This window comes from Calidris pugnax, unplaced genomic scaffold (assembly GCF_001431845.1).
Source record: "Calidris pugnax isolate Ruff unplaced genomic scaffold, ASM143184v1 scaffold27, whole genome shotgun sequence".
Classification (NCBI taxonomy): domain Eukaryota; kingdom Metazoa; phylum Chordata; class Aves; order Charadriiformes; family Scolopacidae; genus Calidris; species Calidris pugnax.
Genome location: NW_015090893.1, coordinates 10,393,659 through 10,411,334, shown reverse-complemented (window position 1 = coordinate 10,411,334; position 17,676 = coordinate 10,393,659). Strand labels below are relative to the sequence as shown.

The following is a 17,676-nucleotide window of genomic DNA, read 5'->3' as shown; positions in this document are numbered from 1 at the left end:
ATCAGATATGTGCCCTTATCATTACATGTGTCATTTGTCAGTATTTCTTTTTCAAATGTGTGTTTCCCAGCAGCCTGGCCTTTCCCGCTACAACTCAAAAGTCAGGAAGGATCATTAGGGAAATTTGGCCTGACCTTCAGCCAGGAATACGCCTTTGCCCAGTGAGTACATGACACAGGGAACCCCACACCCTGCACTTCCATCAGGATATATCCATTTTCCCTAGACATCCGGCCTTTCCCGCTACAACTCAAAAGTCAGGAAGGATCATTAGGGAAATTTGGCCTGACCTTCAGCCAGGAATACGCCTTTGCCCAGTGAGTACATGACACAGGGAACCCCACACCCTGCACTTCCATCAGGATATATCCATTTTCCCTAGACATCCATGTGTTTCTCAGCCCCCCAGCCTTGCCCTTCAGTCCTACAACCTGCTGTACCTACAACCTCAGTAGTAACTGGAGAACAATAAACGCCAACACTTCAAGGACAGGACACTTTCTGAAATGTTTCCTTGCTATGTTAACCACAGTTACAGTCTGGTTTAGTAAGAGGAGATATCTTCAGGAGTACAAACACTGTTCAACATTTAATTTCTCATGTTTAATTTCTGTTCCACTGCCCTCTGAATGTGTATGAGGTCCTCGGCTCTGCAGGGCGCACAACACGTGTACACCCAGCGTCCCCCAGCTCAGCCACCACCACCAGGCTCACACCCCATCTCACCAGAAGCTCAGCCTCCTGCTTCCACAGCACCTTCTCCCCTTCCCTCCTGCTCCCAACCGCTGTGGTAAGAAAACCCACTCCAGGAGGAGAAAGTCCCATCTGGGTTGAGCCAGGGGACCCTTGCGCAAGGGCTGTTGAACCCACCTGCTGCTCTCCACCATATGGGTGAACCCACCCCGACCCTCCTCTTCCTGTCTCCCTCCAGTCCTGAGCTGGCGGGGGACACGGGGGCCAGGGCACAAGGCTTACACACGGGATGGTGGCTCGCCCAGGGGAACCCGCAAAGCTCCTAGGGGTACCTGCTGCCGCTGCAGGGAGCCCAGCGAGGGCCCAGCCCCGTCCCGGAGGAGGAGCCGGCCGGGAAGGTGTGCTGCCAGCCCGGCCCAGCCCTGCCCAGTCCCGCCAGCAGCGGCTCCAGGATGCTCTGAGCCACCCGGAGGACGAAGGAGATGGAGCCGCTGGAGACCAACAGCAGCTGCAGCAACGGTGGGTGCTCCCCCAGGCCGGGCCGGCAGCGCGGGGGGACAAGGGGACAAGCCCCGGGGCTCAGAGGGAGGGTCCCCGGGGAGAGGGGGCAAGCCCCACTGCACCCCCCAGCCTTATCCCCACCCAGCTGTGGGGCCGTTCTCTGTCACTGCTCTCTTTTTCTGGGTTGGGGGGGGTCTTTTCCTTGGTTTTTGAGGTCTGTATAGGACTGGGAAAACTCCCTGTGTGCACAAGCTCTGCCAGCAGCGAGCACTGCACTGTTGCAGCCTCACAGCAGTTCGGAAGAAACTGAGCTAGGTTTTGGTTTTTTATTTCCTTTAAAGATTATCTAATGCAGTGGGTAATCACCCCATCCCACTGCCTTATGCTTGTGCCCTGTAGCACATTGCTGAGATTTTCACCCAGCCAAGGAGGCAAGACAGTCCCCCTGCTCCCCAGGAAATATTTCTACAATCACGGACGTTTTTCCATTAGAAAAGAAACCTTATTAGGGAACCTCTGGAAACTCTTCTAGAAGATCACTGGACTTTTTTTCCATTAGAAAAGGTTGGGATCCAGTTCAGATCCAAACCCCCAAGCCACAGGTGCAGGGGACACGGGGTGCAGCTGCAGAAGATCTAAACCAGTCTCTTGGTTCAGGAAAAAGGTGGGACCCGTGCCCAGGCTGCTGGCAGCGCTGCAGGCAGTTTAGCTGTTGCATACCCCTGCCTGCAGAGACACAAATACTTGCTCCGTAGTTCCTACCTGAGCTTGGGCAGAACATTAAAGCCTCTTACTACAAAGGGACTTTTGTGACACTCCACCTGGCTGTTCTGTAGCCCAGTCGCAGTCACAGTGTCTTTACTACACTGTGCATGAGGATTGCAATAGGAAGATGTGCTGGATGTGGTAGGAGTGTGAGGGTAGGAAGAAACTCAGCAGTTTTCCCACCCACACACTTGGACACACCTTGGCTAGAGACTCAGGGGCTTAGTGCTTTTGGTGTTAACAGCAGAAAACTGTGCCTGCTTTCAGGCCTTCCATGCTGGCAGGACTTGGTGTGTTTTATGAGCACTCAGGATCTCTGCATATAGGTAGAATAAAACCATTAGACAGTAAAGGCAATGTATAGATGAAGCTTTGATCTGGGACGAGCCTGTTGTTGTCTTAACAAGCAATCCCATGGCACTGCTCGGTACATAGAGCTGGGACAGATGCAGTTACAGTGTATTGGCATCACTCGCATCAAACCCAAAGCTGTAAGCTGCAGACACAAGGATTGGTTGGCTGGAACGCACCACAGCCTTTGAATCAACAAGGTTGAGTGTTGATAAGGCACAGTTCAAACTCATAACGTTGACATTTGATGGAGAAGGTCTGGCATAAATACTTGGAAATTCAAATTACATTATTATAGTGGTCCTTGTGGCCCTCGTGGCCCTCCAGTTCAGTGTGTAGACTGGCAGATACTTGGAAATTCAAATTACATTATTATAGTGGTTCTCGTGGCCTCCAGTTCAGTGTGTAGACTGGCAGACACATTCAGTGTCAACAAGCTGCTTGAATTGCACTCCATAAATCTGTCACTCAACGCTTTGCCATTTCCACATGTGAGTAAAGAGGTGTCCTGGGTTTTTGAGAGCTGGTGGGTACGTGCTGTTAGGGTGACAGCACGGGTGGCTGTGCAGAGAGACATCAATGAGTCCAAAGAACAATAGAGACACTGTTGATAGTTACATCAGTAATTTGCTCTTATCTCCATGATGGTGTCACAGGGTCTCTGGTCACCCTTTCGTGCCTTTCCCACCGCGTCGTGTGCCAGGTCATCAGTGATGCTGACCCAGTTGACTCTGTCCAGGATAATGGGACTTTGGATATCTTCTGGGTAACTCAGCTGGAAAACAACTATGGATTCTACATTGGCCTGGGCTTGGCTGTCTTCTCCAGCTTCCTCATCGGAAGCAGCGTCATCCTCAAGAAGAAGGGGCTGCTACGGCTCGTGGAGAAAGGAGGCACCAGGGCAGGTAAGGCTTTTGTGGGGGACAGGAGAGGGGAGGTCCACCTGTCCCCAGAACCACACGCATCATCCAAACTTCAGCACTCGTATGGCAGGGGAATACCCCTGGGTACACGTCAGCCTTCCATCAGCTATGTAAGACAGACCTTTTCTGCATGTTTGAGTATGAAACTCGGAGCAGTGCTGTGCTGGAGCCAAGGAGCTAGTTTACAGAGCCCTGCATTGGAAGGGCTCGGCTAAAAGCAGCTTTCCCCTGCCTTGCACCACAAACAGCAAGTCACATGTATTGTGTGATAAGATGTGCACCCACCAGGAGAACAATACAGGCATATCACAGCTCTTACATGGGAAAGCATATGGCCAAGAGGATGCAGGATGTTGAAAGCTCTTTGAAATGACCCCCCTTTGTGCAAAGCTGCAAGTCATCCCCATGCCCCAGACCAGAGCAGAACAGCACAGCTCTATGACCCCACTCTTATTAATGCCCTAGGCAGCTTTGCCACTGAGACAAGGATGAGGCCCCAGGTGCTTTAATTGCATTAGCAAGAGCCATTTATTAATGCAGGACTGTAGCCCTGCGATCTGTTTGAACTCCGGTTGTGGTTTTCAGAAAGGATACATCTGAGGTATGTTGCTCAACCAGGTGTAGATAACTTTCCTCTAGCACCAAGCTGTTAGGGTGAGGCATGTGTTTATGTGCACGTATATATGGATGGGAAATGGTGGAGGAGCACTGCCTACAGCAGAATTGCACTGTGGAATTGGACACATCCCATCAGCATTACAAACATTGGCTCTAGCAGCAGGGTAAGTCCTACCTGGCAGCTGACCTACTTGCATAACTACAAGACAAAATAACGATAATTAAAATACTACTACTCCTTCCCAGTTCTGGCCTAGGACCAATTCCTAAACCATTTTACAAAGCAAGTCAGTATCACTGTCCCCATATGAGGACACAAAGGCATGGAGTGATCAAGTGACCGTCCAGAGTCAACCAGCAGGTGACCAGCAAAGCTATCAACAGCACCTGAGCCACAGGCCAGTCCCAAGTCTGTCTCCATCTCCTGCCATTAGGCTGGCTGCACACAACTGCTGAACTCACACAGTTTTGCTTTTCACCTTATATTTGCAGAAGACAAACAAATATTGTTTGTTTTGTAGATGCCCCTTGTCCTTCCCTCCATGAACTCCTCCCACAACAGAGCCAAGCGAGTAAAACAAGGGCAAACCCCGGCTATTTTTCAAGATGTTTAACTAGGAATTGGAGATTAATGACAGAAAACTGCAGTTGACAAAAAGAACTCTTAAGAAAAAAAACCAAACAAACAAGCAAACAAAATGCAACCCAGCAATTTCTAAGGAATACCAGAGCATAACATTTGAACTTGAGCATTTGTGAACTGGAGGAACCAGAAGAGGCTAAATTCCAACAAATTCCTCTCTGCCTCTTCATTCCCCCTTTCCCTATCTCACCCTTTAATCTCTCAGCCCCGGTGGTTCACCCCAGCTATCTGAGTACATCACTTTTCTCCAAGGCGGGTCAAACATTGCTGTAACTGACAGCTCCGGTCGGGTCAGACTTCTCAGAAACACGGGCTCTCTCTGACCCAGTAAAATTAAAACCAGGGATCACAATGTCAGCAGGCTCAAGCTCCTTACATCTAACAGCTTGTGGGTTAAGACCCGAGCTGGATTAGTGTCCAACACAGCATGGCTATTCCTGCTCATTGACACGCACATTTTCTCTCACTGAGTTGTTCCAATGCCAAGAATCATTTTTCATCAGAAACGCTCAGCCACACCATGACTGTGCCACAGAAAGCTAACATTAGGATTCCTGGCAGCTCGGGCCAACTCCCTATGATACAGCCGTGATAACTCAGCCACACCATGACTGTGCCACAGAAAGCTAACATTAGGATTCCTGGCAGCTCAGGCCAACTCCCTGTGATACAGCCGTGACACAAAGCAGTGTACAAAAGCAAAGATAACTCCCGGGGCAGGACACAGGCAGCCCTCACCACAACTGCACAGCAACGCGGCCTATAGGCACCCAACACCAAGCAGCTCTTCCCCCTTCATCTTTCATAGCTATAACCCGCGCTTGAAAAAAACTCATTGCCTTACCTTAGTGCCCACGCGTGAGACTCCACAGCGAGCTGGTGCAGTGCGAGGTGAAGCACAGGAGTGACAGTGTCCCAGTGAGCAGTCTTTAGGTGGGGGGGCATCCAGCACAGAGCAGCCCCTGCCACGCTTCATCCCTCTGCTCCAGGAGGGCCCCGTAGTGATAGGGAAGTGGAACATGCAAGATGAAACACGATCAGTCCACAGGACCTCAGGTGGGGTGTTTATCGCCGGATTTAGGGGCCGATGCACCCTGATGAACCAGTGAGGATGACCACAGCTTCCAGGGCTGAAGGGCAGCCCCAAGCTCCATGGCAGGCTGCACCCCAGGCCCATAACCTCTGTGGCTTTAAGGTGCTGGGTGCTATTCCCATTGGCACCCAGGGTTAAACACCTGGGGTTTTTTTTGTATTTGCATTGTCCAGCCCCAAGTGCCAGCTTCTACTAATCCCTTGTCTCAACATAATTCCACATAGGGTAGTATGTCTGCATAGTCTGTCCTTCCAGGCTGTTTTCTGCGTCAAACTATGCCCCTTGCAATTTATCCTTCTCCAAAGGGATGTTTCTCATCTCTTACTCCAAAGAACATGGTTGTTGACTCCTGCATACCTGTGTGCTTTGCTTCCCCAGGAGATGGAGGCCACGGCTACCTGAAGGACTGGCTCTGGTGGGCTGGCTTGTTAACCAGTAAGTAGAAGTTGTTTCTCTGGGTTTGCAGTTTTTCCAGGGCCTGTCCCTGTGAATCAGGTGTGGAACGAGCCCAGCATCTGGTGGCTTAAAGCCTTTTTTTCTGGCAAGCTCCTCCATCATCAGCAGAGGTACCTCAAGAAAAGAGGAGGCCGTGAGCTGCACAGGATCTCCCTCACCGTCCTCCTGCAGGGCTGGTAGGACTTGCCAGCTCAGTTTTTCCCCATCAAAGGCACAAAGAGCCAGGTTTGCATACAAGGCACAACACAAACAGCCTCCCGTGCGTGCCTGGGTACTCTAGGAAAGTTTGCTGCTGCTGCAGAAGGGAGATAGCAAGGAGGTGTTGGTGGAAATCCTTTTCTTGAGCAAAACTTGCTTTGCCTTAGAGCCAGCAATCCTTAAATCCTTCTTTTCACACCACAACACTACGGTATCTCCTCAAATTGGACTCGCAGTTGTACAAAGAGCAGCAGAGGTGTTTTCAGAGCAGTCTTTCCTGGCTCTCACATCAGCTCAAGGTGCCCCCACCTTGCCCTGCCCTTGCAGCTCCTACTGCTTCTCTGGGTTTGCAGTTTTTCCAGGGCCTGTCCCTGTGAATCAGGTGTGGAACGAGCCCAGCATCTGGTGGCTTAAAGCCTTTTTTTCTGCCAAGCTCCCCCATCTTCAGCAGAGGTACCTCAAAAAGATAGGAGGCCATGAGCTGCACAGGATCTCCCTCACCGTCCTCCTGCAGGGCTGGTAGGACTTGCCAGCTCAGTTTTTCCCCATCAAAGGCACAAAGAGCCAGGTTTGCATACAAGGCACAACACAAACAGCCTCCCGTGCGTGCCTGGGTACTCTAGGAAAGTTTGCTGCTGCTGCAGAAGGGAGATAGCAAGGAGGTGTTGGTGGAAATCCTTTTCTTGAGCAAAACTTGCTTTGCCTTAGAGCCAGCAATCCTTAAATCCTTCTTTTCACACCGCAACACTACAGTATCTCCTCAAATTGGACTCACAATTGTACAAAGAGCAGCAGAGGTGTTTTCAGAGCAGTCTTTCCTGGCTCTCGCATCAGCTCAAGGTGCCCCCACCTTGTCCTGCCCTTGCAGCTCCTGCTGCACAACCACCACATCACAGCCCATAAGCAAACACACAATACTCACTGCTCGAGGAACAAGGACAACCCAGCCAGAAGGTGACACCATAGTCCCAAGGAGGCACTTTGTAGGTGAGGAGCAACCTCCCAGCAGCCCCCACAGGAGCCCACCCCCTCATTAATCACCCAGACCCAGTACAGCTGCATGGCTGGGCTGTGGGGGTTTAATGAGTAAATACAGGCAGCTGTGCCAGGGCCAAGCCCTGGCACCCCTAGACCTTCTCCAGGTGGGTGTGGGGCTCCAGGTATGCCTCCCTGCTTGCATTAATTTGTAATACAGAGATTTTCACCCACTGTCAGGCCCTGTTAAGCAGCAGCATGAAACACCCATAATAAAACCCACTCTCTCACTGACATCTTACTAGTTTGCAAGCCCACAAGAGAAAAGACAAAAAGTATGCTGTAACTCACTGGTATTTATTTTTCTTGTGTTTGTTTAGTGGGTGGAGGGGAAGCTGCCAACTTTGCCGCCTATGCCTTTGCTCCTGCAACTATTGTCACGCCTCTGGGGGCTCTGAGCGTGCTCATAAGGTGATTTATGTTTCTATAGTTTGTAGTTTGCCTTTTTTTATTTGCCTGTTTGTCTTGCAAGGTAGAAAGACTTGAGGTGATGCTAATATGATTTATTCTGCCTGAAGGAAAAAACGGCTCAGGGTTTTTCTTACCAGTTGTTGTCCTTTGGGGGAATCATTTGGAAACCACTGAATTCAGTTCCCTTCTGGAAATGCTGCATGTGATTAACAGTCACATACACTTCAGGTTAAATTAATGCAAATATCAATATTAATTCCTTCCTTAATCCATCTCTTTAGCCAATTCAAGGCTGTTTGGTTTGGTTTGGTATGTTTTTGCTGTGAACAGTACTAAAAATCTAAAAGGGTCAAAAATAACAGGCTTGTTTTTAAGCTGTCTTTTGTTTGCCTTTTATTTTCTAGCTTTTAGGGTCCTCTGATGTGTTTTTATACTTTTGTCTGTTGCTGAAAGGGCTGAAACCCTATTGTATTTTATTATTTTTAAAAAGTACATTCATATCAAAATACTCTGATGTGTTTTTATACTTTTGTCTGTTGCCGAAAGGGCTGAAACCCTATTGTTATTTTTAAAAAGGACATTCATATCAAAATATATGACTCCAGGTACTGAAGGTTTTATAGAAGGACTGTTACTGTGAAGGGCATAAGCAAGCTGAGAGTTAGGACTGCTCTGGTGTTTTGCCCCAAAGTATTATGAACAACAACTAGATATTTTTGCAGATATATCTACAGCCCCAAATACCTTCAGAGTTTCTCTGGGGCTTAATAGTTCTGATGATTTAGTTAAAATTAATGTAACTCTCTTATTGTTAGGTTGGGTTTTTTTTTTCTCTGTCACACTGTCATTTCCTTGGGCACTAAAGGCTTCTTAATGCCCAACAGCTCGTGAGTGAATCTGTAGACCCTGAAAATATTTCTGAGGGTGTGCTAACACCTTTAGCAATTTTTAACCTTGCTGATACATGAGCTGTGATCTGTAGATCACACCTGCGTCTCTGCAGGTTCAGCTGTCAGTAGATGCAATGTGATTATGTGCTAACACACTGGAGTCCCAACAAATTTGGTCCAAATTTGTGTCCTTGTATCACATGAAGGCATTCTTTACCTTATTTTAGCTACTGTTCCTTCTTTGAAGGACTTCAAAAAACACCAGCTGATGTTTTTCTGTCCTGTGCAGTGCCATCCTGTCTTCGTATTTGCTTGGAGAACGGCTCAATTTGCTGGGAAAGCTGGGCTGCATGCTCAGCCTCGTGGGCAGCACCGTGATGGTGATACATGCCCCAGAGGACGAGGAGGTCACCACTCTGGATGAAATGTCTTCAAAGCTGAAAGAGCCGGGTATGCAAGGGGTCGTGTTTTCTCTCTCAGTCATGGGCAGTGCGTACCGCTCCCCTTGCCCACTGCTCAGTTTTGAGTTACTTTTCTCCCTCTTACAGGTTTTCTTGCTTATGCTGCGATCCTCTTGGTTGTCTGCTTCCTCCTGATCTTCTACCTCGCACCCCGCTATGGCCAGAGCAACATCCTCATCTACCTCACCATCTGCTCCGTTATTGGTGCCTTCTCCGTGTCCTCAGTGAAGGGCCTGGGTATCGCCATCAAAGGCTTCTTTGCTGGCCAGCCTGTGCTGCAGCACCCATTGACGTGGATTCTAGTCATCACGCTGGTGGCATCCATCACTACACAAATTAACTACCTCAATAAGTCTTTAGACATTTTCAACACCTCTTTGGTGTTTCCCATTTACTATGTGCTGTTCACCACCATTGTGATCACAACTTCCATCATCCTCTTTAAGGAGTGGGTCACCATGACCATAGTGGACATCATTGGGACAGTTTGTGGCTTCCTCACCATCATTTTGGGAGTGTTTTTGCTCCATGCTTTCAAAGACATGGACATAGGCTTAGGGAACCTACCACAAGTCCTCCAGAGTGGACAGCAAGCACCAGTCACCCAAGATGACAAGAATATCCTGATAGAAGTGGACAACTCCAGCATTGCCCCAGAGGATAAACCAAAAGTATTCATGATCTACACCTAACATGTTTTATGTGAGGGTCTGGGGGTTGGGTTGACGTCAGTATTCCAGATGCTATTGAGAAATTTAAAGAAGGAAAAGCAGACAATAAAACCAGCATTATCTTATCTAAAGCTTGGTAGAGTCAAGCCAAATCTTTATTTGGGCTTTCAGATTGGATCTTTGTAATGGTGTGGCAGCAAGGGGTATGTTTAATCCTCACTGGGCTTTAATGCATGCAGCCACTGAAAATGAAAATCCTCTTGAAAGATGATACTCCTGGGACAAAGCTCCTCTCTAAGGCCCCTTCCCATCTCTTCTTGGCAGGGCTAATGTTTATTCTTGCAATCCTTGCCCCGGGTGACCATTGATGTGTTTATTTCCAGGCCCTGATTGAGTCATTGATTAGTGATTTTTGTCTTTTTTTTTTTCCTTTCTAGACACATGCATGAACTCTAAAATACACACCAATATCTCAAACGGAGGTGACAGACAAGGACTGAACAGTGCACGCCGGCTATTCAGACTCTGCTCGTCCGTGTTTAATTATTTGCTCTGCAAGAATATTGATGAATATGGGCAAACTGTGGCGAATTTTGGAATAGTCACTTGGGCTCAGTGGCAGGACCCAAGCCATGAAGTGTTTTTACAGGATCATGACAGAGAAATCTTTTTCAGCTTTTGTTTTTTGTGAGGTGCAGGAGTTTCCAGGCAGCACAGTGTTAGTTTTATGTGGGTTTTTGTTTGTTTGGGTTTTTTTTTTTTTTCCTTAGCAGCTATGGTGCCCAGGCCACGTTGATGTGGTTGGTGAAAGCAGTCAGAGGGCAGCCCCTGCTCAGGCTGAGAAGTTCTGGCAGGGTAAGCTCTGTGTCAGAACACCAGCACCATCTTCAAGACTTTGTGGTCTGTGAAAATCTTTTCAGCCTGAAAGAGCAAGTGGTTGTAAATTTTAAGGGCTTTTTTTTCTCTTAGCAAATGTCCTTGGAGAGCCTCCCAACTCTTGGAGCCCCATGACCTGTCCTGCTATCATTTAAGCCCAAAAGCTTTGTTGTTGTTGTTTAGAGGGAGGTATGAGCTGCGTGTTAAAAGCCAAACAGGTGTAAGTGGGTGATGCTCTGCAGAGCTGTCGGGATGCCATTTATCTCAGAGCAGTCCCGTTCACCCCTCTCCATCTCTCCCAATATAGTATGGATGTTACCTGGACTCTTGCTCACAACTCACCTTCAAAACCCTCTTGGATTTGTATCGATGGTGAGGATGAAGGGATGGGAGAAATCACATTTTGAGCTGGAAGGTGAAAAAAGAAGATGTCACTGCAGTTAAAAGTTTCTCCCATGTTGCTACTTGGTCTTACAGCATGAGAAACTGGAGCCCATTTGCTCTCAGCAAATCCCAAACGGGGAGCAGCAAAGCCTGAGGTGGCTTTGCCAAGGTGGCTCGGTCTGGAGGCAGCTCTGGCTGGGTTAGCCCTGGACCCACAGCACGCACTGATGCTGTCTGAGATGCCAACCTGATTATACCCGGGTCTGGGTGCTGCTGAGCAAATGCAGCTTGGGGCTGGGGCGGGGGGAAGGAATATTCAATCTCTTATTTTAATAACATTTCAGTACTTTTTTTTTTTGAATGTGTAAAGGGAAATAAAGGGGAAATAAAGGCTTTTTCTAGAAAAAAAAAATCTGAATGTTTTTAATGATTTCTCTGACCTTACTGATATAGCCATAAACAGGCTGAAGGACAGCGGAGTACAGCAGAAAGAGCATCTGGGGCAGCAAGCAAAACAGCAGCGCCCTCCTTTGGTAGCAGAAAATAATCTAAATAATACACTTTAGCTTTGTTTTTGGCATCCTAATCGGTATAATGCTTTATGCATTTTCTTTTAGAAATTGCTGGTAAACAGGACTCATCCTTCTCACCGCCTAGAACTGCATTTTGTAAAAGCTATTACTCCAGCTATCCTGCCATCTCTGGACAAATGCCACATATAAAATGAAGATTTGAAGCAAAATAGTACACAGTGACAGAATATTTGTTAATGACAACTGACAAATTTATTAAAACTCGGCAAAAGGCACAATGAATTGCATTCTTCAAGTATTTGCATAGATGCACAGAGAGCATTATTGTAAACCATTAATATGTGGACACAGGAGAAAGTGAGATGTATTTTGGTATTTGTTCTCCCAAGTGACGTATTTTTAAAAAAATCACGTTTTACCATCTTTTACTCCTCCTACAGTTCCCTTATTCTTATTCTCTCAACTTGCACACATATAAAAAATGTAAAAGAACATACTTGAAACTACCTTTTGGAGACCATTTGATAAAGATGAGGGGTTGTAACAGAGGTAATGCTACTGTCGTCAGCGAGGGCTCAGATATAAGATCAAGTTCTTGTGGCTGAATCTATACTACCACAGTGTTTGTGCAGTATGTGCCCAGCTTACTGATCCAACTTTTGTTTAGATGTAATATAATCCAACTGTAGAAAAAGACATATAAAGATCAGAAAGCCGATGTCTTTCACTTGTCATCCCTCATTTCAGAGAAAAGTATTTTAGGTTGGTCTGTTTTTCAGGCACAGAGAAGGTAAGAAAAGGTCCAAAATTATCAAGGGAAGGAATAATCAACCAGAAAGTGAAGACACACCCTGTGTCCTGTTTTCTTGTGGAGAAAGAGGTAGTAAAGTTGCGAAAACTAGTGTGGTTTAAGTCATCCTACAGACATGCTGCTACATATAACTACAAATTTAATGAGTGCTTAGGGTTTATCTGGTGTTTTTCCAATCAGTAGAGCTTAGGGAAAGAGAACCATCAGCCAAGACTTTTTTTCTTTATGCCAATAACACAGTTTCTCACATGTGCAGCAGCAATCACACTGTTTGAGGATTTGTCCATAATAAATCAGACACAACAGAACTGTTGTAACTATAGTTCCAGAATTCCCTGTGTTCTCCTAGGAAATCATTTCAAGAAAAAAAAAAAAAAAAAGAAAAAAAGTTTGGCATAACAAAAGGTCTTAATTTAAAATCCTGAGGAAAAAAACGTACAAAAGCCAAAACTTCTAGGAGAAAAAACCCCAAATTCATAAGGGAGGGTCCCCTCAGGGTCAGAACCATCAGCTGCTTAAAGTGCACACAGACAGCTCTCTCCCTCCACGTCCTGGAGAAAAAAACCCGGAGTAAATGAGCTGCCCTACAAAAGCACCATGTGTTGCATTCATGTTTCTGCTGTTTTACCACCTGGGCAATTTCAAGGTAGGTTTCTCAGCTGTATGGGGAGCAGACAGCCCGTGCTGAATTACTGCTCAGCACAGACCGAAGCCTGAGGAGACACGTGCAGAAGTGTCTACTGATTATCCACGGTACCGTATGCTGGAGAGGAGGTTTCACCACTGCCTTTTGCTGAGCTTCCCTCTGGCCATTTACTCTGTATCTTGGCCAGAGAGTTTCCCTGTCGTACCTTGACTGTGTCCCAAAGACACGGATGAGAGTGCACGGGCCACGCTGGGGATGCTGTCAGGTCTTACAGCACTGAGGCAAGACAAGTGAGTGCTGGAGGACAGACAGGTTGCAATGCTCTTGCTGAAGATGGTTATATGGGGGAAAATAATTAATCCACTCTGTAAAAGCTAAATCAAAATCCATAGTGACCCACATAACCAGGAATATGGTTTGCTCCCTGTTGTGGCCTGGCTTTCCACCTGCTGTAAACTTGAGAATATGCTGAAGAAAGTTATCAACGGCTGCCTTCTGCTCTCTCAAGAGGCAGCAGTTTCTGTGTAGCACCAACGTATGCTCCTGCAGCTGTGTGGATGGGCTGAGGAAACCAACAGGGCTGGGTCTTACATGAAAACCCATCAGGGTCAGCACCTGCACTCACAGCTTGATCTCCCTGGTAACACTTAAATAACTGACTAAAAACATGTGAAGGCCCCATCACCCCATCCCTGCACTGGATATTGCACAATAATGTTTAAATACCGTATAAACAAGTCATCCCTATATGGCAAAGGCTATCAGCAGAGAGGGCTGAGTTCAGCTTGGCATGTTACCGGCGCAGTTCCTGGGGGCACTTGGGCCAAGCCTGACTGCAGCTTGTTGAGTTGCAGAGGAATCATGTGAGGTTAGAGGAGAGGAATCAAGACACTGTCTGTGGCTGCAAACATTTTTTTGGGGTGATGAAGGCCATCCAGTCTTCACCCTGTGAAGGTCAGAGCCAGCTGGGAACAGTTGGTTCATGAGTGCCCACGGGAGCCTGGCTGCACCACTTGCAAGATGTTTGCTGCTCCAGCCGTCCCAACACCAGTATTCTGGGTGAGATGGAAAATGGGGAAAAGAGAAAGGGGTGAGCACTGGTGAAAGAGCAGACGCTTCCTTCTCCTTCTCCCAGAGCTGATGGTACAGCAGAACATCAGCTACAGGGAGAAGCCTGTCTAATTACACCCCAATGCATCACATCAGCAACTCTCCTCCTCTCTACCAGTGACACAATGAAGTTCATGCATTATTTTTTTTCCAATTTTTTGCAGCTGGCCTCAAGTATGTGGTTGGCTGGAGGCAGCACCTGCGGTGTGTGGAGTTGCAGGTGTTTTGTGTGAAGGGGTCCAGCTTGCAGGGAGCTGAGCTCAGCAACTCAAAGTCCCTTATTAATGATCCTTATTAAGGACACTTTTGGGAAACACTCCCTACAGAGAAAGCATCTCCTTAGCCATGGCTAGAGAGGCTGGACCAGTTTCTGTTCCTTACTGGGGTCCTCAAATCTGGCATGGACTTTCCTGTTTTTGTCACTCTTCACTAACCATTCTGGGTCCCCCACACCCCCATAGCTCACCCCATTCACACAAATGTTTTACCTGAGAAAGTGCTCAGAGACACAGAGGACTAAGTTAACTGTTTTGCTTAACCTAGTAAATGCTTAATAAGGAACAGCTGAAAACAGAACCCTCTGCAATAAAGGCAACCAACCCTGTTTCCACCTGTTGGGGCTGTGTGTGAAGGTGTTTTGCCATACAATAGCAAGGTTACTCCCTTCAGAGTAGTTTTCCTCCCCTGTGGTGAGGGGATGGCTGCTGTGCTTCCATCACCTCACTCAGTGCCTACCTGTGCTGCAGGCTGGAGTCCTCCTGGGGTTCTGGGGTGTGCAGGAGGCAGCGAGATGGTGGGGCTGTTCCCTGGCCAGGCTCTGGCTCTGTTTGGGACAGGATTAGCTGGCAAAGCTCTTTGGGGCGGCCGGGGCCTAGAAATATCCTACACAAGAAAGAAACAGTTTTGAATTCTCAGCCTGGAAAGAGGCCTGGCCTGAAAGCACAGACAATATTTTTAATTTTCTGTAAGTCTGAGACAGCAGATTTGATACGCAGCTGCACACCTCGGTGTGTCTGGTGTGGAGTAAGCCCCATGGATATTACAATCTAAGGGCTGCACGATGAAAAGCAGGAGAAACCTTACAGACTGGGCAGGAGTCCTCATCACAACTCAGCCTGTAGCATCCCCAGCCTAAGACAAAGGACCAAAGGGACACAGGTAAAACCATGCTTGCAAAGACTTCTTCCTTTCTGAAGCAAGGAGGGAGCGTGGGTGGCTGCTGCTATTACTTATACTATTATGCAAGTGGTTAGTGCTTTTCAATGCAGAGCTTCTCACCTATCAAGTTTCAGGAAGACTGGCTTTATGCTGCTGGGCAGCTGGCTTCAAACCAAGGACAACCAACCAGGGTAAGAGGGTTACCTTCCTCAGGCTCCTGAACAGAGCTGCAGGCTCATCCTATTCTGGCTACTAAGGGATCCAGAAGTTTTGAGCCTTGAATTTTGCAAGTAATAGGGAAGGTATATTCCAGAGCCTTTTAATTAGCCCCATTATTGATGCACTTGAGGTTGGATGCAAGTTTCACACGCATACACTCATTGCATGATTGCCCATGCAATGCCTGTAAACCCTCCGTACATGTATATACATGTGTCCATACACACACAGCCCTTCACCCCCCCACAATCGGTTATTACTTTGTTTGTGCACACAGCTGTCCCTAATAGGATACTCAAGAGCATTATATTTTCCATTTGCCTAATGAATTCCAGTGTAAAGCACGGCCCTGGGGAGAAGTTACCCACACAAGAACTGTTGCTGCTTAGTCTCTGTGCTAAGTCGCTGGCTTACAGGTGTGGATTTAATAAACACAGCTGCACTCACAGCTTGGAGGGCACCCAAAAACCCTGCGGTCTCCTTAGACTATGCATAAGTGCAACGCTCAACGGCTGCATCAGCCGATGCTTGGGGGTTTATTGCTGTCCCTGTGACTGCAGGAGGACAGGGCAGACTAAACCCCACCGACCACTGGCCGCAAAGAGCTCCCACAGGAACAGCGAGAGAGCACATCTGGCAGATACTGCAAACGTCTAGGAAGGACACTGACTCCAGCAAACAATGAAATTAATTATTTCCCTTGTACCTTCTACATCTTGTGGCTCTCCTCCAATCCAGAAATGGCAAGGTTTCTTTTGGAAATCCTAGGAAAAGTGTCCCATCTAATAGATCTGACTGAGATAAAGAGACTGGATGCACTGGGGAGGGAACACAATGGAGATTGTGGGGAACTTGTCAACAACCAGCTGGGAAGGATACCTATTCCTTACTGACTACAGTCAGCTTCCTGCTTTTGTTTCAGTTTTCTTTCCTGCTGAAGTGCCGGCTGTTCACAGGAACAATGGAGCTTGAAACAAATCTCATTCACTAAAATATTTTGGGTTTGTTTTCCTCTATATCCTTCAGAGACAGAGTGCCTGGGAGCCAGCCTCCTGCTATCCCCTGCAACTGAGCCCTTTGCTTCTTTGCTGGCCCTAACCTAATAAAGCTAGTGGAGAAATATTTTGGTAAAATGAGTTTAAATCAGTTTAAATGATTTGCCGTCTGCTCCATAAGAATGTGGGGTCTGTACTAAGCTTAGAACAAAATTGTCAGAAAGAGAAGTAAATAAATACCCTTTCCTTATAACCCTCAAAATAACCTCATGGCTAGGATGCTCACATTAAGATGGGGTCTGGGTGAAGTCTAGTGTATCCTATGCAACATGCTAAGGTCCCATTTCTGCTCTACATCAAAATTTGTCTGAGGCTACCGAGGCTTTAGTCCAGGAATGACCAAATGCAAGATATCTGGGGGGTCATCCCGAGGAATGGAGATCCTGTACTCAGTACCGAATCTCAGGCTTATCACTGACTGATCATCTCAGAAGGGTTTGTCTGCAGGAGATAAGATACATGCAAATGGTAAGAAGAGCTATGCTGGGCTTGCTTAGGGAAAAATCTGTACAGTCCTTTCATTCCTGGAAAATTATCTATTTGATTTGCAGCTAAAAAACATCAGAGAATCATAGAATCACAGAATAGTGAAAGCTGGAAGGGATCTTAAAGATCATCAAGTTCCAACCCCCCTGCCCTGGGCAGGGACGCCTCCCACCAGACCAGGTTGCTCAAAGTCCCATCCAGCCTGGCCTTGAACACCTCCAGGGATGGGGCAGCCACAGCTTTCCTGGGCAACCTGTTCCTGTGTCTCACCACCCTCAGAGTAAAGAATGTCTTCCTAATATCCAATCTAAATCTCCCCTCTTTCAGTTTAAAACCATTACCCCTTGTCCTATCGCTACACCCCCTGATAAAGAGTCCCACCCCATCTCTCCTGTAGCCCCCTTAGGTACTGGAAGGGGCTATAACGTCTCCCCAGAGCCTTCTCTTCAGATGATTTTGCTGAAGTGAATGCTGCCTTGTGATCCAGGCTACCTGACTCCAGGTCCAGGTTAGAGGTATCAGGGGACCTGAATGAAGAATTAACTGTGTGAGCCAGCGTCCAGCATGGTCACAGTCAGCTACACTACAAAAGAAGGACTATCAGTAATTATCCTGTGGTGAGCTGGAGCAAAAACCTGTGAGCACAGAAACTCCTATGCCCCCCCAGGTTAAAGAGGCTTCGCTGGCCT

The 17,676-nt window shown here is 47.4% G+C and overlaps 2 protein-coding genes across 3 annotated transcripts in view; one reads left to right on the top strand and one right to left on the bottom strand.

Moving 5' to 3' along the window:
• Nucleotides 1-1,042: 1,042 nt before the first annotated feature.
• On the top strand, nt 1,043-11,784 carry NIPAL4 (NIPA-like domain containing 4). 2 transcript variants are annotated; one of them, XM_014948215.1, is made up of 7 exons: nt 1,043-1,212; nt 2,967-3,215; nt 5,966-6,022; nt 7,597-7,687; nt 8,867-9,027; nt 9,126-9,709; nt 10,147-11,784. In XM_014948215.1, exons 1-7 carry the CDS (start codon nt 1,176-1,178, stop codon nt 10,156-10,158), a joined length of 1,191 nt encoding a protein of 396 aa, XP_014803701.1. In that variant the 5' UTR covers nt 1,043-1,175; the 3' UTR covers nt 10,159-11,784. The 2 variants fall into 2 exon arrangements, with proteins under 2 accessions (XP_014803701.1, XP_014803700.1); XM_014948214.1 differs by lacking the exon at nt 10,147-11,784 and having other exon boundaries at nt 1,176-1,212; nt 9,126-10,139.
• ADAM19 (ADAM metallopeptidase domain 19) overlaps nt 11,730-17,676 on the bottom strand; it is a 34,551-nt gene continuing 28,604 nt past the window's right edge. The window contains exons 22-23 of the mRNA XM_014948213.1: nt 14,805-14,951; nt 11,730-14,014 (exon numbers count right to left, since the gene is read on the bottom strand). Of these exons, the coding sequence (XP_014803699.1) occupies nt 13,940-14,014; nt 14,805-14,951 (222 nt within the window). The 3' untranslated portion in view covers nt 11,730-13,939. The remainder of the gene's footprint in view (nt 14,015-14,804; nt 14,952-17,676) is intronic.

Coding starts and splice junctions, on each gene's coding strand:
- NIPAL4 (XM_014948214.1), top strand. CDS start 1,176: ATGGAGCCGCTGGAGACCAACAGCAGCTGCAGCAACG. Junction 3,216..5,965: donor GAAAGGAGGCACCAGGGCAG/GTAAGGCTTTTG, acceptor TTGCTTCCCCAG/GAGATGGAGGCCACGGCTAC. Junction 7,688..8,866: donor GCTCTGAGCGTGCTCATAAG/GTGATTTATGTT, acceptor TGTCCTGTGCAG/TGCCATCCTGTCTTCGTATT.